Source organism: Aspergillus karnatakaensis (genome assembly GCF_047715665.1).
Source record: "Aspergillus karnatakaensis strain CBS 102800 unplaced genomic scaffold BJY04scaffold_4, whole genome shotgun sequence".
Classification (NCBI taxonomy): Eukaryota; Fungi; Ascomycota; class Eurotiomycetes; order Eurotiales; family Aspergillaceae; genus Aspergillus; species Aspergillus karnatakaensis.
The window spans coordinates 571,245-592,166 of record NW_027395716.1 but is presented as its reverse complement, the minus strand read 5'-3'; the positions used below and the strand labels follow the sequence as shown (position 1 = coordinate 592,166).

The following is a 20,922-nucleotide window of genomic DNA, read 5'->3' as shown; positions in this document are numbered from 1 at the left end:
CCTATTCGGGAGCCACATTACTTGGCAGCGCTAGGCCGAAATGGGCTTCCGCCCTGAGGCTCTCGAAGCCGAGTGCTCGGTCTCCGCCACCTCAAGTGAATCATCGTTCCTACAGCTCCCTCGAGTCATCTACACCTTTTCTTTTGACGTTCTCCTTTATTTGTGTTGCTTATAAGCACCGTTCCTTTTGTGTATTATTATCTCACGTTCTCTGAGTATTCTGATCATTCCCTTTGGTCCTTTATCTCAGCGAAGAGCTCGCCGCGAAGCTTGCTTCTGACGACGACTACGACGGCTACGATACACCACTGGTTTTCTCCTGTTCGTTGCGCTTTTTGTTACGACCTCAGACATTCTACCTTGATTCACTATGGGTGTCCCCAAGTTCTTTCGCTGGCTCAGCGAGCGGTATCCTGCGATCTCCATGCTGATTGCAGAGAACCGTATACCCGAGTTTGACAACCTATATCTTGACATGAACGGCATCATTCATAACTGTACACACAAAGACAGTGACTCGCCAACCTTCCGAATGACCGAGGATAAGATGTTTATAGCCATTTTCAACTATATCGAACACTTGTATGGCAAGATCAAGCCGAAGAAACTGTTTTTCATGGCGGTAGACGGTGTCGCACCGCGTGCCAAAATGAACCAACAGCGCGCGAGACGATTCCGGACAGCGCTGGATGCTGAGACGGCTAAGGAGAAAGCGATAGCTCAAGGGGTTGAGATGCCCAAGGAGGATCCTTTCGACAGCAATTGCATCACTCCCGGCACCGAGTTCATGGCGAAGCTTACCGAGCAATTGAAATATTTCATCAGCAAGAAGATCTCCGAAGACAAGGACTGGCAGGGAGTGGACATTGTACTTTCAGGCCATGAAGTACCCGGAGAAGGTGAACATAAGATCATGGAGTACATCCGGCACGCGAAAGCGCAGCCTGGTTACGATCCGAATGTTCGCCACTGTTTGTATGGTCTTGACGCCGATTTGATCATGTTGGGTCTGCTTAGCCACGACCCTCATTTCTGTCTTCTCCGTGAGGAGGTGACGTTCGGTCGCCAAGTGCAGAAGAAGCCCAAGGAGTTGGAGCACCAGAACTTTTACCTTTTACATTTGTGCATGGTCAGAGAGTATCTGGAGGTGGAGTTTCAAGAACTAGAACAAGAAGGAATCATCAACTTTCCTTATGAGTTCGAACGTGTGATTGACGATTTTATTCTCATGGCTTTCTTTGTTGGAAACGACTTTTTACCCAACCTTCCCAACCTCCACATCAACGAAGGCGCACTGTCCCTGATGTTCAAGGTCTACAAGGAGGTTTTACCAAAAATGGGTGGCTACATCAACGAGCAAGGTACTATCAACCTCGAAAGGCTTGGTATGCTGCTTGATGGGTTGAGCCACGTCGAGTATCGCTTCTTTGAGGTCGAATACTCAGATGCAGCTTGGATTCGTGCCAAGCAAGAGGGTGCTGAGGACGGTGCGGAGATTGATAAAAAACCCAAGGCGTTCACGGTCACACCCGATCAGAAGAAGATTCTCAAGACGGTTAAGAAATACGTCCTCAACCGACCTGGAAAGGCGGCGGACTCGAAACCCCTTGACTTCCCACCCACGCTCCCAGCTAGGGACCGTAAGTTTGTGGAACAACTCGCTGGTGACCTCCGGCTGCCCTGGACTACTGTCTCGAACGACGATGGAGACCGATTCATTCGAGTTCAATTCCCGCCCAGCGACGATGACGACAGCGAAGAGGAAGAAGACGAAGAAGCCTCAATGGCAGTTCAGCGCATCATTCGTAAGTATGAGAACGCCAAAGTTCAGGAGCTCTCCCCCGAGGAAGCCCAGGCTGCTGCTTTGAAGAAATACGAAGAGAAATTCCAGGATTGGAAAGACAAATACTATATGGAAAAGTTTGGCTGGGGCTTGGACAATCATGAAGAGATGCGAAATCTCACGGAGAACTACGTACAAGGCCTGCAATGGGTTCTGTTCTACTATTACCGGGGCATTGCATCCTGGCCATGGTTCTTTAACTCACATTACGCCCCAATGATTTCAGGTATGTATACAAGCTTCTTGGTATAATAGTCTCTAACATGCTTTAGATGTCAAAAAGGGCTTGAAAGCCGACATGAACTTCCGGCTCGGGAGACCATTCAGGCCTTATGACCAGCTTATGGGTGTGCTTCCCGATCGCAGTAAACAGATTGTGCCCGCGGCATATCGCGATTTGATGACATCGCCGGAATCACCAATCATTGACTTCTACCCGCGTGACTTTGAACTGGACATGAACGGGAAGAAGATGGAATGGGAAGCAGTCGTGAAGATTCCCTTTATTGACGAGCGCCGCCTTCTCGACGCCCTTGCCACGAGAGATCATCTTCTAACACCAGATGAAAAAGCACGCAACGGCTACGGTGTTAGTCTCAAGTTCACCTACTCCAGCGAAGCAGAGTACACCTATCCGTCGTCATTCCCCGGCGTCTTCCCCGACATTCCTAATTGCCACTGTATACAGAACGTTTTCGACTTGCCTACAATGGAGGGCTTGGAACCATATGTTGGTCTCGTGGAAGGCGTGCATCTAGGAGCGTCAGCTCTCGCTGGTTTCCCTAGTTTGAAGACATTGCCTCATGTCGGTCAGCTTGGGTTCCACGGCGTTTGCGTCTTCCAACAAGAAAGCCGCAATGAGAGCATGGTGATCACGGTTTTAGATCCAGGAAGTCGATCGAGCGCAGAATTGGCAAAGTCAAAACTTGGCCAACGAGTTTTCGTGGGCTACCCATTCCTACAGGAAGCATTAGTCAACTCCGTTTCCGATGAGTTGTTTGATTACACTCTTCCCGAGGGAGAACAGCATCCTCTTGCCACTCCACACTCCGATGTTCAGATCGAGCAGTGGAAAAAGAAGGCAGACAAGATTGAAGGTATCTATAGCAGGAGACTCGGAACCATCATTGGCCCAGTCGAGGCTATAGTACACGTTCAGCTTCTCAAGGGCTTGATCAAGACCGACGAAGGCTCAACAATCAAAGAGTTTGCCGACATCCCCGGCCAGGAGACAGACTACGCCTTGCAGCTCGTTGTGGACGAGGTAATCAATCCTGATGAACGATTCATTGAGCGAGATGCACTCCCAATTGAACAAGAGTTTCCAGAGGGCTCGCGAGCTTTCTTCCTGGGCGATTACAAATACGGTAGCCCAGTCCACATCTCTGGGCATATCGATGGCAAAGTCAACGGATTTATCGCTTCTAGTAAGGGTAAAGAACCCGAGTTTGGAAGGGAGCGTGCCAAGAATGCAGAGGCTCTTTGCCCTTACATGCCATCATATGCCATCGCACGAAATTTGCGTTTGAACCCATTGGTGTTGGCCAAGATTACCTCCTCGTTCTCTGTGGATGTCGAGGGTCAGCGCGTTAACCTCGGTCTGAATCTGAAGTTCGAAGCCAGGAAGCAAAAGGTTCTTGGCTATTCTCGTCGCGGCGAATCTGGGTGGGAGTTCAGCGCCAGGGCTGTTGGTCTTCTGCAGCAGTACATGATCAATTTTCCTGAGTTCATCGCTGGTATCCAGCGCAATCCTCGGAATGATAGGTATTCGCCTACCGACTTTTATCCAGCAGAAGTTGCGCTCGATAAGATCAATGAAATCAAGACTTGGCTCAAGGAAATTGAATCAAAGAATTTCGAGAGGGTTCCTTTAGAGGCCGAGCAGCTTGATTCGGATGTTGTCAAGGCCATTGAAGGGGATGCCGACGAACTGTCGAGAAGTCAACCGGATCTGGATGTGAAGCAAATACGTAATGTTCCCCGAAGCGCTCTTCTCCGGCCTTCTGATGTCGAGCACCGGCTTGGTAATCAGACTTTTAAGCTCGGAGACCGTGTCGTATACGCTCAGGACTCCGGAAAAGTGCCCATCGCCACCCGTGGAACCGTTGTTGGGCTCACACGTACGCCACGGGCTATATTGCTTGATATCGTCTTTGATGTCGCCTTCATGAGTGGCACCACTCTTGGAGATCGATGCTCACCTTTCCGCGGACAAACTGTCCTTGCATCATCCGTACTCAATCTCTCATACCGACAACTGCTCACCAGCACTAGGGCAGGAGTCAATCAGAAGCAGCAATCTCAACCGACTCCCTGGACTACGGCAGGCTACGGGGCGCCTATGGGCCCTAACGGCGAGGGGCTGACAGATGCTCCCACTCCGCCACCCCTTAGAGGTTCGTTCCGTGGTGCCGTGTTTGGTGCCGCAAGAGGTGGACGTGGACAAGGCTTCCAAAACGGCACCACTTCCTTGCCCTTCCGACCGCATATGAACGGTAACCGGGGACAGCACACTGATGCGAATGGTGCACGTGGAGGTCGCGGTCGAGGTCGTGGAGTTCTAGCACGTGGAGGAGGCGGTTACGTCTCGGTCGAGAACACCGATCCGGATGCAGGCATTATCCAGAACAACCCCAACTTCCGGCCAAAGAACTACTCTCAGGTTCCTCCGCCTAACGGGCTGAACTCACGCGGTGGAAGAGGGCGAGGGCGCGGCAACGGTCGTGGCGGCGATCGAGGAGCCGGGTATAGAGGTCGGGGAGGCAACCGCGGAAGAGGCGTTGGTGCTCCTACAGGAAGTGCTTGAACTTGACGCTCTTTGCAAGATTTTTGGGTGAGGGACTGCTATAGTCTATTGTATCCTGTATAGTAGGATATGAATCGTGTACCTACGATCATTTAGTAGTATAGAACCAGGTCTATCCCAATGAACTCGATAGTCAGTCACCCCCCGCCTTTCCCCGCATTCCACCGGCCATCCTCCGACATCCATGATTCAAGCTTCAGGATAAATATCCGCGCAGCATCCTTAACGGCTATATATACTCCATTCACCCATAACTCCCTCCCTACGCCTCTTTTACCATCTAACCCCCATAACGTGAAATCCACACCACCATGCCCCCTCAAATCCCCTTCGAAAACCTGACCCTCGACCCCAATGGCCCTCCAGGCAACGCCTGGGGTCTCTTCGGCCCGAACAACGAACTAGGAATGCTCAACCTGCTCACCCCGGAACTGATCGCCAAAGCCGCTTCTGAGGAAATCCGTGAGGGGATCAGGATCTCACTTGATCTTCCACTGGACCGCCTCTCACATCCGAGCTTTGGCCGCAAGCCGTTCAAGCACGAACTTATCAACAAGGCGCCGAGGGTCGTTAATGATGATGTCTTGACCTTCAATACGCAGACGAGTACGCAGTGGGATGGGTTTCGGCATTATGGTAATTTGCTTTCCTATCTGGGCGCGGATGGAAACAGAGAAAAAGGTGAAGAGGTATACAGCGCTGACAACAGGGCTCTACCTATAACAGGGAACCAAACACACGGATGCTACTTCAACGGCCATACGCTGGATGACTTGAAGTCGTCGCGGGTTCTCGGGATAGACGGTCTGCTCCCAAATCCATCCACACTTCATCTCATCTATGGCTACGCCGATACTAACAAAACCACCCATAGCATGGGCCAACTCCGGCGGTATAATCGGCCGCGGCATCCTAATCGACTACGCCTCCTACGCGCAAAAACACTCAATGCCCCTAACCCCCTTCACAACATCCACAATCCCGCTCTCCACTCTCCTCACCATCCTCACCGAAACCTCCACCACCCCACGGCCCGGCGACATCCTCTTCGTCCGCACCGGCTTCACAGAAGCCTACAACGCCCTCTCATCAGCGCAGGAAGCCGACCTCGCAGCCCGACCAATGCCGGACTTCGCGGGCGTCGAGAACGGCGAGAACACGCTGCGCTGGCTCTGGGAGAACCAGTTCGCGGCTATTGCGAGTGATAGCCCGAGTTTTGAGCCTGCGCCGTTGGTGAGAGAGGGTGTAAAGCCGGAGGAGACGCTGCATCAGTGGTGTTTGAGTGGCTGGGGGATGCCGATTGGGGAGTATTTTGATTTGGAGAAGTTGGGTGAAAAGTGTAGGGAGAGGGGGAGGTGGAGTTTTTTTTTGGCTAGTGTACCTTTGAAGGTTCGTGAGGTCTTTTCTTTTCGTTTTGGTTTGATTTGGGTTGATGGGGTCGTGCTGATTGTGGTGTGTGGTGGATAGGTTCCTGGGGGTGTTGCGAGTCCGCCGAATGCGGTTGCTATTCTGTGATGGGGGATTGAATCTTATTACGAGGAGGTCAGGGTGGGATGGGTTGAGAGTGGAAAGGGGAGAGATTAAAGAGAGAAGGGAGGAAGACAGCGAGGTAGAGAGGAGATTATCTGCATTGATTCCACTAAGTACATCCATCCCATAATATTCCTAGAACATAAGAAACCATCCATCCCGACTCGCACTGTTAGTTGCAATTTCCCTGTCTCAACCATTTTTTGCTAGCACAGATTAATCCAAAGGCGAATATTCGTAAAGAAAAACAAAATCCCGAAAGTAGATAGTACACTGTGCAGACCTCTCATTCCATTTCATTCCATCACATCGTTCATCGTTGAAGTCGTCTGATCATCAGCGTCACATCATAACCATCGTGTCTCACCCGTAACTTATTCAAGACAAGATCAGATCAACTCCAGAACGAAATCCCACAAAGCCAACATAGCACCGGAACATAATGAGTTAGATCCTCTCACCGGTCTTCCTGATCATCACTTTGGTGAAGGGGTTCGGCATGATGTGCTCCCCGTTCCTTATGTTCCAGGGCCGAACAGGAATTCCATCGCTAAGGTACTTGCTAAACCACTCTTCGTCGAGGATCTGCAACTCATACTCCACGAGCAGCCGGCTGAGCAGCGCCTTCGCGGTATGTGCTCCGAAGAATCGTCCTGGGCAAGCCTCGCGTCCGTAACCGAAGTGTAGGTTGGACTCGTTGAGCGTAACGAGAGACTGGTACGCGATTGGGCGGTTCGAGGCGCGGCCGTGTTGGAGATGGTCATAGCACCAGCGGTAGCCGTCGAACGTCTCAGGGGATCGGACGATGGAAGGGTCAATGGAGAGGGGACCACTGGCGAAGACGAAGTATGTGCCCTCGGGAAGGTGAAAGCCATCAGGGAATGTAATGGGCTGCTTAGCAGTGCGGTGCACGTTGTCTGCGTATCGCATTGTGTTAGTAGGTGAACAGGGGGGATGGGATGAAATGATGAAGGGGGGACCTTACACTCGCTGCTCGGGTTCAGACGCTGAGACTCACGCAGGAAGCTATCCAAGAGACGCTGAGAAGTGAAGTCGCGAACAGTAGCATTCACCCAGCCGTTCTTGAGCGTCTGCTTGATCTCTCGCTTCAGGGGGCCGATGTATTCGGGGTGCATCATGAGATCGTAAAGACCCTGGGTGATAAGCATGGTAGTTGTGTGAGTAATGGCAATTGCCATGATGGCCATGACACCGTAGGCGATGTTTTCTGGATCCCGGTCGAAGTCGTTGTCAGCGGTGTCCATCATCCACTGGATGAAATCGTCGGGCTTCGTGAGGTTGGGGTTCTTGGCCTCCGCTTCGCGACGTGCGAGGATGATGGGCACAAAGAGCTGATCCTTCAAGTCATCGAGAGTCTTCTTGAGGTATTTCACGCTGGGAAGCACCGAGGCAACGAAAGGGCGGAGGAACAGAGGAAGAGGGCGCAGAGTGACAAGGGTCATCCCAAGCTGCTCACTGTATTCGGTAATAGTGTTCAGCCATACCTCATCTCGACACAAGGTCTTGCCGACGATGATTCGCGAGGTCGACCTAGTGATGAGCTTGAGAATGGTGGAATAGAGCTTCATCTCAGTCCAGTCTGCGACGCGGTTAGTATGACCTTTGACTTGGGATGGGTGGAACGTACCGTTGCACTGGGGCATTTCAACGGCGAAGGCATGATCCAGTTCTTCAATCACCCTTGGGATGAGTCGGTCTACCGAAAGGTCAGTGATGAAGCTAATGTGAAATGAAGAAGTCACTTACTCATGGCAGGGGTCAGTTTTTTGCCCACGGTGATGGACGGAAGGTTGGTACCGAGCAGAATGTTGATGTACTCCCCGCAAACATTCTGTCTAATAGTCAGTATTAAGACAGACATAAATGAGGTGAAACTGAAAGAGAACTGACTGCCGACTGAGCCTCGATTAGGCTGATTTGATGCTCGCCGAGGGTTCGAATGTAAGGAAGGTATCTAGCCGGAAGTACAATGACATCGGCATCAATCTTCAGGATACGGAACGGGACATTTTTGTACTGAGGCAGTCATGTTAGTACCCTCGACTGAAAGAGAACGGACCAAGTGAGTCTAACCTGCTTGTAGCCTTTATGGACGATGTAACGGCCTGCGACTGTAAACAAGAGACGGTTGATAAAGTTTGGGATAAAGCGTCCAAAAGTCACAGTAGGGACGTCGAGACGAGCTCTTGCAATACCGTTAAAGTACCTTGACCCAATAAGGATAATGCAGAGGATGGGAAGAGCCAACTCAATAAGAGCTGCCATTCTGAGATATGGTGGGACGAACCCAGCTGGGTCGACACTTGTTGGTGACCTGGATGTGCAAACAAGGGACTGACAATAAAGGCTTTCAGAATAGTGTTGAGAGAGAAGTGCGATGATGGAGAAGAGAAAGAAGCAAGTGTGCGACGAGAATTGCAGAGCATTATACCCTACTCTCTCATCACGTGCCCTTGGAATGAATCACTCTGCTGCTGTAGATGCATTCACTATACTGTGAGGGGGTTATAGCGAATCACAGGGGTTTGCCCTGCCTGATATTCACGCATGCTATCCTGGGCCTTATCTTACTGGCCTTTCTGGTGGGGCATTAAAGGAGATAGACTGCCGGAGAATATGAGCGAAGGGCAGTAAACAACAGTGTTACCTGTGAAGAGTGAATTAATATAATTTGCAGAACGCTAATTAGCGAGAAGAAAGAGAAAAGCAGGCTGACCTGTGAAGAGTGAATCTACATGAGCTGCAGAACACTGCTTGGCAGGAAGAAAGAGCAAGACAGGCTGAAAGAGGGTGTTCTCTGAGGGAAAATGGCCGCAAGTGTATGCCAGCCTCCGTCATCGGCTCCCACCGGCTCCGAGACAGGTCTGGAGAACGTGGAAGCAATCTCGAGGATCTCGGTATGTGTTGATATTACACTATCTATGTACAGAACTGCAGGAAAACTTTTAGCTGTCCCGGTTTATCTTCCAAGGTATATAGCATCACATCACAAATCAAACGCCATGCGCAAATGCAAAAATACTGAGCAGGTTCAACTCGACAGGGGGCAGTGAGAGGGAGGGAGGAACAATGGTAAGGGATGACAACACCAAGACAGAGACAGGAGAGGGGCATGATACGCTGACATACACTCATTCAAGGCCTTGCCATTCTCCCTCTCCGTCGTCTCCAGCATCACTCATGCTCGCGTCACCGTTCTCGATAGCCGCAAGGTCGACAGTGTCGATTGCTTTGGGAAATACAGGTGCTTTCTTTCCAGCAAGCACAGGTTTGGCAAGCAGGTAGTTGAGGGTATATAGGTTCTTCTCGGAGAGACGTTTGAGATTCTCGTTGATGTCGTCAAGGGCACGCTGGACAGCACGAAGCTCCGGAGCAAGTGTACCTGCGTTGTCCTTGAAGTACCTGCCGTGGCTACTCAGCAGAGACTCAATCCAACGCAGGTTAAACTCGAGATGTGGCGTCTCCTCGCAGGAGTGAGCGATGAATCGGAGGAGGCGAGGGAGATACACTGTGGGCACTGAACGAACGACATGGGCGATATCAGTGGGAGGGATGGCTTCGTGAACAGCACGAATGAGCTTGGACTCATTCAAGCGGAAAGCCATAACGAAAGCCTTTAGGAATGTGTCATCGTTGTTCGTCTCGCCGGTTGCAGCAGCCTTCTTCGCCCCTTCCACAGTGGCAAGAATGGTGGCTGGGGTGATAGAGATGTCGAGGTCGAAAGGATCAAAAACGAATTCCGTATCCAAGCTGTAGATAAGAAGGCCTTCTGTAGAGGATGCGCAGAACGATTGACCTGTAGAAGAGAAGTCCACACAACTGACACGCACTTCGGGACGAGTAGTTCGAGAGCCAGCATCGCCACGTTTGGCACCAGGAAGTGACCTGTCAATACGTTCCTCCCGATCTGACGCTTCTCCGGTCTCGTCAATCAGACCACGAGCACCGGCATCGGTCAAGTCACGGCTGTTGAGGAATTCCTGAGTGCCGTCTAATGATGTGTTCACAGACACCGTATACTTCTTAACTAGGGAGCCTGTCTGCACATCGTAAAGACAGATATACTTGCTGTTACCAGCAGCGAGAATACAGCTTCCATCAGCGCTGTAAGTAATGCAATGAAAAGACTTTGTGCCGGCAGCGTTGGCGGCGGTTGTACGATCTGTCACCCTGCGTCCTCCCGAGATATCGCGGCGTCCGTCAATACCAGCTTCTTGCACAGCGTTGTCCACAGACCAAAAAGTCAATTGTCCATCCAAAGAAGATGCCGCAATTTGTTTCCCATCGGGGCGGAATGCCACGCTAAGAATGTCGGAGGTAAGAATCAACGGCTCACTAGTTTGAGTCCGCCCGAAGATACTCCAGAGACGGACGGTGCGATCCCAACTACCGCTGACTAGGTGGTTGCCATCTGCAGCGAACGCCAAGGCGGAGACAGGCCCTTCGTGTCCTGATAGCTGATCAAGAAGCTGCCCAGTTTGCACGGACCATACATGAATATCGAACGAGTCTGGTGATCCAGCACAGATGACTTCGCCACTGGGGTCAACTGCAAGGGAAGAGAAGGAGAGTCGGGAGGGCGCGGTAAAAGTGCGGAAGTTTCGGTATCGAACAAGATCCCATGCTCTCACGGAACCATCTAAAGATGCTGTGAACAGGACATTTCCTTTCTTCGAGAACTGACATGCAGTCACGCCACTTGAGTGCTCTGTGAACGTCACTAGACAGAATCCGGATTTGACGTCCCAGACCTTGACCTTGCCATCGTCGGCAGCAGTCACGATCTTTTGGCCATCGGGAGAGTATACAAGGGCGTTCATTGAGTCCAAGTGGCCTTGTTGCTTCAGAATGTAAGACTCCGACTGCCATTCCCAAACCAATAACTGTCCGTATTTTGAGGAGCCGAACGCCAACCATTCGCCGCTCTTGTTGATGGACACCACATCGATATTGCTCTGAGAGACACTATACAACAGTCAGAACTAAGCTAGCTCTAGCTGATGTGAGACATACCTTAGGAGGTGAATTGTGTTAAAGTCCGGCAGGTCGTAAAGCCCGAATAAGCCGTTGGAGAACCCTACTACAAGGAGGTTGGAAGGGCCATGGAAGGCCGCGCATTTGACTGTGGCGTGTGCCTGGTGGAAGAATTCCTTCTTGATAATTCTCCACCGTGGTTCACCTGTATCTTCCATTGTGTCTGGATCTTTCTTGGAGACATATTCCCACCGGTAGAGGGCGCAATCTCGGGCCACGGTGTAGATCTAGTTACGGTTAGCAGAATGGCTTGGTTGTAATCTCAGGTTGCGTACGATCTCCTGGTTGGCAGAGAAAAATGCCGCTCTGACCCCCTGCCTATGGCCGGAAAGCGTCGTCGGCTCAAAACCGTCCTCCGGATCCAAGCTCCAAACTCGCGCCGTCAAGTCTTTTGAAGCAGTCAACAGGAATCGAGAATCGCTCGACCATTCAATGCTCTGGACGTCATCGAAATGACCGGCAAGATCACGATGTAGGACAAAAGGAGCGAAATCAATTTCTCCGTCGGTACCGACACTAGGCGTTTCCGGGGTGTGCCAGATCTGCAATCGGCGTCCCACCCCAACTGCGAAATGACGACCTGAGGGAGAGAACTTAAGGGCGGAGACGCGGCCTTTGAATGAGAAGTTGTAGATCTGGACTCGGCGGTGGAAGTTCGTTAGGATGGCGCGACCATGTTCGTCCACGGAAAGAAGGATGTTGCCCCGGGGTGTAAGGTCTAGGCGGTCGATGTTCGTTCGGTGCGCAAAGGGGAGAGTATAGGAATTGTTGCTATAAATGTTTAGGTCATATTTCACAAATGAAAAAGCATCTTCACTAAGAGAGAAAGTACTCACTTGACTAGGTCAAAAACGGTGACCTTGTTGCCAACCGGCGAGACCAAGCTGTTTCCATCGGGGGTGAAGAGAAGGTTTCCTTTGCGATATACCGTTCCGAGGAGGTTCGAGAACTAGAGCTTTCCGTTAGCTATTCGGGGGCTCAGGAGCAGACATTGCGCATTCATCGTCTGAGATCCTAGTCGAACTCACCTTGAAATCGGTCTTCATGGTCAACAGCCAAAGAGTTGCACCTCACGTCTACTCTATCATCTTCAAAAAAAAAGTCGGCCATCCCGAATGAGCGATAAGATGTCGGATCATCTGCATTTTCCGTCCCCGCAAAGCTAGTCTGGAAAGACACTAGTGTCCCTGCCTGAGGGATCGACACCCCAAAAAAAACGTGACTCGGGGGGTTGCGGCCTCAGGAATTCTTGAGATTCAGGGGCAGCAGGAGCCAAACTAAACTCATCCAGGCTCAACTACTAAGATTCCGGTCATTGCTGCTGTCCTCTTGTCTCCCACTCTTCTCTCGACGTCCTCTCGTTCTTCCCTGACCTCGTTTTTTGTTAAGGGTCTTTTTCCCTCTTTTTTGATACCCCCTCACCCTCGACGAAGCTCGCGGGTTCTTGTTCCTTACCCCATCCGATCGATTTCCAGCTGCGTTTGCTGGTCAGCCCCTTAACATCATGGCCCCCATCAACGAGACCGCTTCGCCGATTGGCATTGCCAACGTGAGTTCACATCCTCAGTTCCATATACAAAACTGCGAGAACTGCAAACTAATCATCAATTCCCTCTATAGCTCCCAAACCAGCGGTATGCAACACAGACATCTGGAGCGGCGAGGTTATTCTAACGAAATGCTCCAGACACAAGATTGTTGCTAAGCGGGGTGCGGCTTTTACTATCATGGTTTGTCCAATTGGTCCTTTTCAGAGCCATTGAATTGAGGTAATAATACAAACTCGTCTAGGTTGCTGGAGAGTCCGGCCTCGGAAAGACCACGTTCATCAACACGCTATTCTCCACCACCATCAAGAACTATGCCGACCACAAGCGCCGCCACCAGAAGCAGATCGACCGTACCGTCGAGATCGAGATCACCAAGGCCGAGTTAGAGGAGAAGTTCTTCAAAGGTTCATAATGGACGGATCGGGTTGCTGAATGAAGGCTAATGGCTGTGCGATATAGTTCGCTTGACCGTTATTGATACCCCCGGCTTCGGTGACTATGTCAACAACCGCGATTCATGGCAACCGATTATCGAGTTCCTCGACGACCAGCACGAGTCCTACATGCTGCAAGAGCAGCAGCCCCGCCGCACCGACAAGATTGACATGCGTGTGCACGCTTGCCTGTACTTCATCCGCCCGACCGGACACACCTTGAAGCCCCTGGATATTGAAGTCATGAAGCGTCTCAGCTCGCGTGTCAACCTGATTCCCGTCATCGCCAAGGCCGATACTCTCAGCCCTACCGACCTCGCCCGATACAAGCAGAGGGTAAGACATCTACAAATTGGCTTTGCGACTTGTCAAGACTAACGGTGCTATCTACTACTAGGTTCAAGCCGTCATCGAAGCCCAAGGTATCAAGATCTACACACCACCCATTGAGGAAGATGACGAGACTGCGGCCACCCATGCTCGCAGCTTGATGGCTGCCATGCCCTTCGCTGTGATCGGTTCCGAGAAGGATGTAAAGACCAACGACGGTCGCGTGGTTAAGGGCCGTCAATACGCCTGGGGTGTGGCTGAAGTTGAAGACGAGGAGCACTGCGACTTCAAAAAGCTGCGCTCGATCTTGATCCGCACTCACATGCTCGACCTCATTCACACAACCGAGGAGCAGCACTACGAGGCATACCGCGCACAACAAATGGAGACCCGAAAATTCGGCGAGGCTCGGCCCCGGAAGCTCGACAACCCCAAGTTCAAGGAGGAAGAAGAGAATCTGCGCAAGCGTTTCACCGATCAGGTCAAGCTCGAGGAATCACGGTTCCGACAGTGGGAGCAGAAGCTCATCGCAGAGCGAGATCGCCTCAACAAGGACTTGGAAGCCACTCATGCTGCGTACGATTCTCGTCTATATTCTTTATACATTTCAGCTAACGTTGAGCAGGATCAAATCTCTCGAGCAAGAGATCGAGGGGCTTCAGGGTTCCTCCACTCGAAGCCACGGCCGCCGCTAAACATCTATATTTACCATTTGAGACTGGCAGTAGTGGCTCTCTTACGGACGGTAGAAAAAGCAGGAGTGTGCATTCATCTCAGCTAATATGGTTTTACTCTCGACTACCCCTTCACGGTTTCTTTTTCTTTCTATCACTATTCATATTTTGACCTCACCGTGATACTTTCGGATTGCGTTGTGTACTCAGAAGCTCACCATCCCTATCGGGCTTCGTCATCCGATCTGGTTCGATCTGTGTTCTGAATTTGCTTGCTAGTCGCTAGCGATGGTTTTCTACGTCTTGATAATAGCCCTCTTACCTGAACATCAACCAATACAGATTTAATTCGTGCACTCCGAGCAGTATCACAAGTTTCAATCTCTGCCACCTTGTGGCAGACACCCATCATCGCACGATCAGAAACTGCTGCTATCAAATGAAGTGTAGAGCATCTTGAAATGCTATGTAGATAATGTCAATGCGTGCCACTTTGGAGGTGGATCGCAGAAGCTTGGCGGTGAGCCTTTTCTCCGCTTGAACGCTGCAGCTCCGATTTGAACGATGAAAGCTCCAACTTCCCAACTACTAAGCTCGAATTACAACACCATTGCTTTCTGAAAATCAGCATCATTCCAGGGCCGTCAATGACTGCAACCAGGGGCTTTCCCTCGCAGTTAGCCCATACCCTCAAAACCCATAATGGTACGTTCGCCCGGTTCTCCGTCAGTGTCCAGCTAGACCACCCATCTAACAATGATCTCAGGTCCCGTAAACGCCGTCACCTTCTCCGGTGGCCCCGGAACCTACATTTTGACCGGGTCCTCCGATCGCGCCGTGCACCTCTCCCGCGCTGTCCCGAATAGCAACAACCCCTCTGCTGTCGAGACGACGTCCCCGATCCAGAAGTACGAAGCACACGGGTACTCGGTGTTGGATATTGCTGTTGCGGAGGATAACTCGAAGTTCGCGAGCGTCGGTGGTGATCGGCAGGTCTTCTTGTGGGATGTCGAGCAGGGGATTACTGTGAAGCGGTGGAGTGGGCATAACGCGAGGGTCGAAGCGGTGCAGTTTGCCGGCGAGGACGATGCGGTTGTCGTGTCTGGTAAGTGATCTTTTGGGACGGACAGATACAGAGGGTCGCGGTTTCTGATCGATTTCTTTAGGCAGCGCGGATACTACGATCAATCTCTGGGACAGTCGCTCGAACGCTCATAAGCCCATCCAAACTCTTACCGAAGCTGGCGATACCGTCTCGTCGCTCCATGTGCATATGCGTACATATTCAATTGCAAGCGGGAGCTATGACGGTCGCGCTCGAGTCTATGATATCCGCATGGGTCGAACAACAGTCGATGTCCTCGGCCACCCGATCACAAGCGTGCGGTGCTCTACGGACGGCAACGCGCTGCTAACCTCAACTTTGGACAGTCGAATTCGGATGCTCGATCGCGACGACGGAAAATTACTGAAGGCATTCGGCCACGAAGACAGCTCCACGCCTCCACCTGGCACCTACGGAAAGCGTCCGGCGTATCACAACTCCGAGCTGCGCATCCGCTCCGTATTCGCAAAAGCTGACGCAGTTGTGCTAAGCGGTAGCGAAAAGGATAAGGATGACGTCTCTGCTCAGGCGCATATGTTCGCTTGGGATGTCCTAAGCGGAGAGGTCATTGCGGCGATTCCGGCCGGTGACAAGGTCAAAGCTGTGAGCTGTGTCGCGTGGAATGAGAAAGGGAAATATTGGGCGGGTGGATGCTCGGACGGTACGTTTTTTCCATTTTTCTTTTCTCCTTTTGGTTTGGAAGGTTTAGTGTGTGATCGTCCTTGCTTACGGTGGTGCGTGCTGCAGGAACGGTTAAAGTCTACCGGTAGCGGATGGCGATGGTCGCGACTCGTTGCTGATAAGGAATACCATCCGCTTAAACGCGGAAAACCCTGGATCGATTCGCTCACTGTCGCCGTCCTTGCAAGATAATTGGGATAGCCGCTGCCGCAGGAGCCCCGAATGGCACAGTCCAAATTCTAATCGGATGTCCAATACGCATACCAACGTGACACTGGCATTCCCCAATGACCCTCCGGTCTTAAACGATGTCGGCGCTGGAGGCAACTGCGGCAATTACACCGCAGTGGCCGCACAGTCATTCCATGGCATTCGGACCAAATCCACGTGTACGGCGCACAGGAATACGCCTAAATTAGTAGCCATGAAGTCCAATTCGCTTATATTGAACTAAATTCTTCTTTCGCCACCACAACGAATTCAAGAAGATTCTCACCACGAATAACGACACAGAACTACCGAGAAAATTTCACGCAGTCACAAGAACAGCACTCTTTTTTAGGCCCATGCGCAAGGATCCTGAAATACTATTTTTTTTTTCTCACACACTTTCGCTTCCAGCGTCAGGTGGAAGCATCGACATCCTGGTGGGCGCCTTGTCAGACTCAGACTCAGCTCAATACTGACGTTCCCTGTCCACCGCATCGAGGCTGAACCTCCGGCGCTATTCCTTCGGTAATTGGCAGGCTGCCTTGCTCCATTGATTTTCGGCGTGGGCTGTCGCTACTGTCAGGGCTCGTGTTACACAGTTCTAGGTATTATTGGCAATTGCAGGGTCTAACTGCGAACAGATGTTCGGGGGCTGATGCGGCGCCTGAGTGTAGTGAGCTGAGCCGGGATGAAGCTTACGCTGGGTTTTTCTACTTTGATCACGATTTACGAGGCTATGCAGAGATCTTGAATAGAGGATTAGAGAATTATCATTTTCGTATCGTTCAATTCCTTTGGAAGTATTGAATACGGGCAAGAAAATACTTGTTTTCCTCCACCAGATCCACATAGATATCATCAAATCGTCCCTCGTAATAAACTCCATATCAGTCAATAAACGTCCTACCGCAACTAAATCCATGCAACCATGCGTGCAATGTGCTGTACCTGTACCCAAGGCTGAAACGCTCTCCCGTGTCTAGCCCTTCGAGGCCCTATCCGCGGCCTGCAATGCAACATAGAAGAAAAAAAATCAAGAAAGCCCCAACCGTACCTACTTGAGTGGAGATAGCGACACAATGGTCATTGGACAAGAAAAGAAAATCCCTGAACAAAATGGTGGCGACTTTGAAAGTGCATGGGCTATCCTATGCAATGCTTTCCAGGAACAGAAAGAGTTACCTGGGGATGAACAAAGAAAGAGATGAGGTCCGTGAGAACCTTGAAAGAATTGCGAACAAAGAAATAGACAAACTATTTTGACCCCGCTAAACAAACTTTTTTTCTCAGAGAATACAGGAGTAGAGAAGGAAAGGGGAAAGGGGATTCATAAAATGACCAAACTTTTGTAATGCGACATGTAAGAGAGATGCGCATGTTGTTTTAAATCTCCAACGCTTCAATTGCTCGCTCGGGCTCGTGGCTTTCGGCTTCCAAAGCATCGACAGCGCGATGGAGCTCATGTTCGCCAACAATGATAGTTCCTGCTCGTGCGGTACTGAGGAAGCTGATCTCGACAGCGTCGAAAGGCGTATCCAGGTCTGGTTGAAGGTGATGAGTAGGAGGACTGACGATATCGTTGCTTTTTCGGCCTGGGCTGTGGCTTTTTGCATTCGAAATAGGACGAGGTTCGCTAGGTGTGTACGAGTAACGATCTGAGATAAAGCTTTCGAAAGAACTTGTTGCGGAAGCACTGAGGTTATCGTCGTTGCGTGAGTGCGTGGCATCGGCCAGTCGGCTTGCTACGCCACAAACAATACCAGTTGCCTCGAGGGGAAGCTTGCGGAGATCCAACATAATCGGGACAAGGATATCCTCCTTTGAACCAAGTAATAGACTAGAGTCTTCGTCTTCGTCGACGGATGACGCCGAATCGCTCGAAAAGCGTGGAAGAAGACGCTGCTCAAGGAGTAGGGATGCTGCAGGATCCGCGGCAGTCAGTGTAAGGGAGAGGAATCGGGGTTTGTCCACCACTAGAGCTGTGGTAAGGGCATCCCGCAGAATGGCTATTGAACTGGCGTCGCTACTGTATGGATGGTGTGCTGCGCACTGCACTAAACGCAGTGACGTATCGACGGAGGGAATGATGTTGTTTCGGCGAAGTGAAGAGAAAGTACGCTTTTGAAGCTCGTTGAGAGAAGATGGTGGAGGTGTGGCAGGTGGCGAGCTCAAAGTACTGGCTGAAAGTGATGAGACGGGGCTAAAGGTATTGTTGAGCGAATGCTGGTTATTGTTGATGAAAGCCTCCGTCGAAATTTCGAACTGGAACCCACGCTTCTCTAGAGTCTCAATGACCTGGGTTTTGCTTTTCAAGGGTACGATGATATAGTCAGCGAAATAGGTGGAGATGAAGAAGATCGAGCTGCATGACGCCTCTTAGCATGTCTCTAGAAAACATAATGAAGGGAGTTGTTCTTACATTCCCGCCATTGCCAATGGGGTCGTCAACTCGAGCACTCGCTGCCCTGCCTCGAGACCCTCCCCGTACACCTGCATTGCAATAAAATCGTCTCTGCTGATAGAAAGGCGAGTATGGATTGACGAATTAATGCTGGCGAATCGTTCGAGTAGAGGTGCAAAATAGTCGTCGGCGAGCTGTCGAGGACACATGATCGAGCATTCCACCGGTGTAATAGAGAGGTTCAGGAAAGCAGGCTGCACATGGCTGGGCGCCTCAAGCGGGCTGTCCCTGCCACGAGACCCAGCTTGAGTCTCACTAATCGGGGCGACTTCATGGAATAAAACCTGCAGAATGGGATCCAAGAAGAATGGGTAAAGGTCTATCGGGATATGCACCAGGGCCAGGCGGTCTTCCTGTAGCTCCACAACTGTGGTTAGTGAAATAAGTCGATACCGAGTTGTCTCCATCCGTACGAATGAATAACATAGAAAGACAAGGAACCAGGTAGCATGGACTGAAAATAGGTCTATGACAGCCTCATTGTGCAAGAAGAGGGTTGGTGAAACTGACCATAAACTGGACATGGGCAGAAGTCAGTGTTAAGGAACTCTCCATCTTGTCCAACAGGTTCTGAAACGTGTGTCGCGTAACAGTAGACAAGTGGTAGACTGCCCTTCACAGTGTTGAGTGTAGACGCAACAGCGGGTCTGGAGGAAGACTGCAAGCAAGTCAGAACTGTCCACTAAAAGGGCAGCATGCCAACTCACAAGGTAGTATGAAAGCAAGAAACAGTACGGTACACAATGAGGTCAGAAAGGTGAGAATAATATCGTGAAGATTTGTGGAAGAAGAACAGTGGTATAAGGCAGAACAAGGCTAGCGAGGCTAGTAAACGACCCTGAGTATATTAGAGCAAATAAGACGAGAGTGAGCGCCTGTCTGAAGGCAAATGAAAGCGCCCTAAGGCTTCCTTTCTTTTCTTTTTTCGCTTGAGTCTTTTGTAGGGTACAAAGACTTGCGTGGTCATTGTCCTTCGAAGCCTGCAGTTACGCCATTCTCGAGAGGATGGTATCAAGCAGGAGGTGAATGAGGGCTCGGACTGCGGCAGGCAGCTGTCGAAGAGGATGATGCTATTCAAGGTACGAATTATGACAAAAGGCGTGGATTCAGGGGATGGTGAGCAGTGAGAGGAGGAGAGTGAGGTGCGAGTGGGCGATGTTGTGCTGTCAAGCAGGTGACTCAACAATGCGATGTTCTTTCTTTCTTCCTTTTCCTCTCTCTACAAATGTACAACTCAACGATCCCACTGTCTCCACAGCTTTCCTGTCAATAAATCGGCTTTCTTCCTGGAAATAAAACAACCGGAGGGCAAGGAAGGGAAAAAAAAAGAAAAACAAATTGTGAGTCAATGACGATAAAAGCTTGGCTATGGTGTTGCACAGTTGCACTCCGCTGACAGACTGGGGAAATCCCTTGAGTCTTCAGATCGCCCTGATAAGTCGTGCTCGGGGCCTTTTATATGGGCGACTCTTTTACCTAATCGGCTTTGCAAATTAAATTCCTCTCGCAGACCCTAATTTTGTCGCTCGGCCGTTCGTTTGACTTTATCTCAGCTCCAGTTCTCCACCAGCATCGGGCTTATCGTCAACCTTGCTCCATTGCCACTCCGCGCTAGGCGCCGGTACCGATAGTGGGCTGCGCCGCTGAGCGTTCTCCGAGCTATGCTGCTATTTGAATCCTCCGGTCTACAGGTCCATCTTTGGCCGGCAGATCCGTCGCATTAGCTGGGTGCCAGCCAGTGGCCGAAGCAGAAGAAGCTCGTGCGCCCCCCGCACTTTACGAGTACAAGGATGTGGTGAACCCGTGGGAGCTAGTCAGGCACCTCGCTGCAAATCAACCTACCCGGTCACACACGTATTCGATCCTGCGTAGCGTGGCATCAGCCACCAAGAGATCCAAATTCCCGCATCCGGCCGGTGTCGAGGGCCTTTGCAAGACCCGCGGTGATTGGGGACTGATAACGAAGTGGGAAGGGTCGGTGGTAACATAGTGGGGTCCGTTCAAAAGCCTTGCGCAACGGAGTCCGGGAGTACTTTATGCTTGGCTTTGCTGAGTTGCTCTGATACCTTTCGCCCGCTGCCGTGGAAAAGGAGCATTTGAGTTCTAGCAATATGGGGTACATTTCGCGCAACGGATCGTGCCACCAACTCCACGATTGATGATGATGTCTTCTGGCTGTTTTTCTTTTTCTTTTCCCACAGCAGCAAGGTTTGTTCCCCCACTGCCGTGGCCCTAACAGCCAA

At 51.0% G+C, this 20,922-nt stretch overlaps 7 protein-coding genes across 7 annotated transcripts; 4 read left to right on the top strand and 3 right to left on the bottom strand.

Annotated features, from left to right (window-relative positions):
- Positions 1-105: 105 nt before the first annotated feature.
- Positions 106-4,767, top strand: BJY04DRAFT_99775 (chromatin-binding exonuclease XRN1). The gene is made up of 2 exons (XM_073721448.1): positions 106-2,069; positions 2,116-4,767. The coding sequence occupies exons 1-2, from the start codon at positions 371-373 to the stop codon at positions 4,647-4,649; spliced, it is 4,233 nt and encodes a 1,410-aa protein (XP_073576051.1). The 5' UTR covers positions 106-370; the 3' UTR covers positions 4,650-4,767.
- Positions 4,768-4,960: 193 nt separating this feature from the next.
- On the top strand, positions 4,961-6,164 carry BJY04DRAFT_213768 (uncharacterized protein; the record flags this gene model as incomplete). Its single annotated transcript, XM_073715021.1, has 3 exons — positions 4,961-5,453; positions 5,524-6,038; positions 6,117-6,164. 3 exons carry the CDS (start codon positions 4,961-4,963, stop codon positions 6,162-6,164), a joined length of 1,056 nt encoding a protein of 351 aa, XP_073576050.1.
- Positions 6,165-6,626: 462 nt separating this feature from the next.
- On the bottom strand, positions 6,627-8,465 carry BJY04DRAFT_213767 (cytochrome P450; the record flags this gene model as incomplete). Its single annotated transcript, XM_073715020.1, has 6 exons — positions 6,627-7,096; positions 7,165-7,779; positions 7,828-7,896; positions 7,947-8,031; positions 8,091-8,216; positions 8,274-8,465. 6 exons carry the CDS (start codon positions 8,463-8,465, stop codon positions 6,627-6,629), a joined length of 1,557 nt encoding a protein of 518 aa, XP_073576049.1.
- Positions 8,466-9,077: 612 nt separating this feature from the next.
- BJY04DRAFT_178690 (snoRNA-binding rRNA-processing protein PWP2) lies at positions 9,078-12,303 on the bottom strand. The gene is made up of 5 exons (XM_073709779.1): positions 12,263-12,303; positions 12,071-12,183; positions 11,510-12,005; positions 11,214-11,461; positions 9,078-11,165 (listed from the first exon to the last, which is right to left on the bottom strand). Exons 1-5 carry the CDS (start codon positions 12,278-12,280, stop codon positions 9,332-9,334), a joined length of 2,709 nt encoding a protein of 902 aa, XP_073576048.1. The 5' UTR covers positions 12,281-12,303; the 3' UTR covers positions 9,078-9,331.
- A 196-nt stretch (positions 12,304-12,499) lies between these two features.
- aspC (septin CDC12) lies at positions 12,500-14,582 on the top strand. Its single transcript, XM_073721447.1, has 7 exons — positions 12,500-12,783; positions 12,855-12,868; positions 12,922-12,964; positions 13,026-13,188; positions 13,244-13,554; positions 13,616-14,124; positions 14,174-14,582. The coding sequence occupies exons 1-7, from the start codon at positions 12,739-12,741 to the stop codon at positions 14,241-14,243; spliced, it is 1,155 nt and encodes a 384-aa protein (XP_073576047.1). The 5' UTR covers positions 12,500-12,738; the 3' UTR covers positions 14,244-14,582.
- Positions 14,583-14,723: 141 nt separating this feature from the next.
- BJY04DRAFT_99729 (WD40 repeat domain-containing protein) lies at positions 14,724-16,458 on the top strand. Its single transcript, XM_073721446.1, has 4 exons — positions 14,724-14,927; positions 14,989-15,327; positions 15,389-15,988; positions 16,075-16,458. The coding sequence occupies exons 1-4, from the start codon at positions 14,870-14,872 to the stop codon at positions 16,095-16,097; spliced, it is 1,020 nt and encodes a 339-aa protein (XP_073576046.1). The 5' UTR covers positions 14,724-14,869; the 3' UTR covers positions 16,098-16,458.
- A 1,143-nt stretch (positions 16,459-17,601) lies between these two features.
- BJY04DRAFT_213763 (ACT domain-containing protein) lies at positions 17,602-19,086 on the bottom strand (the record flags this gene model as incomplete). The annotated part of the gene is made up of 2 exons (XM_073715019.1): positions 17,602-18,580; positions 18,638-19,086. 2 exons carry the CDS (start codon positions 19,084-19,086, stop codon positions 17,602-17,604), a joined length of 1,428 nt encoding a protein of 475 aa, XP_073576045.1.
- Positions 19,087-20,922: the final 1,836 nt, after the last annotated feature.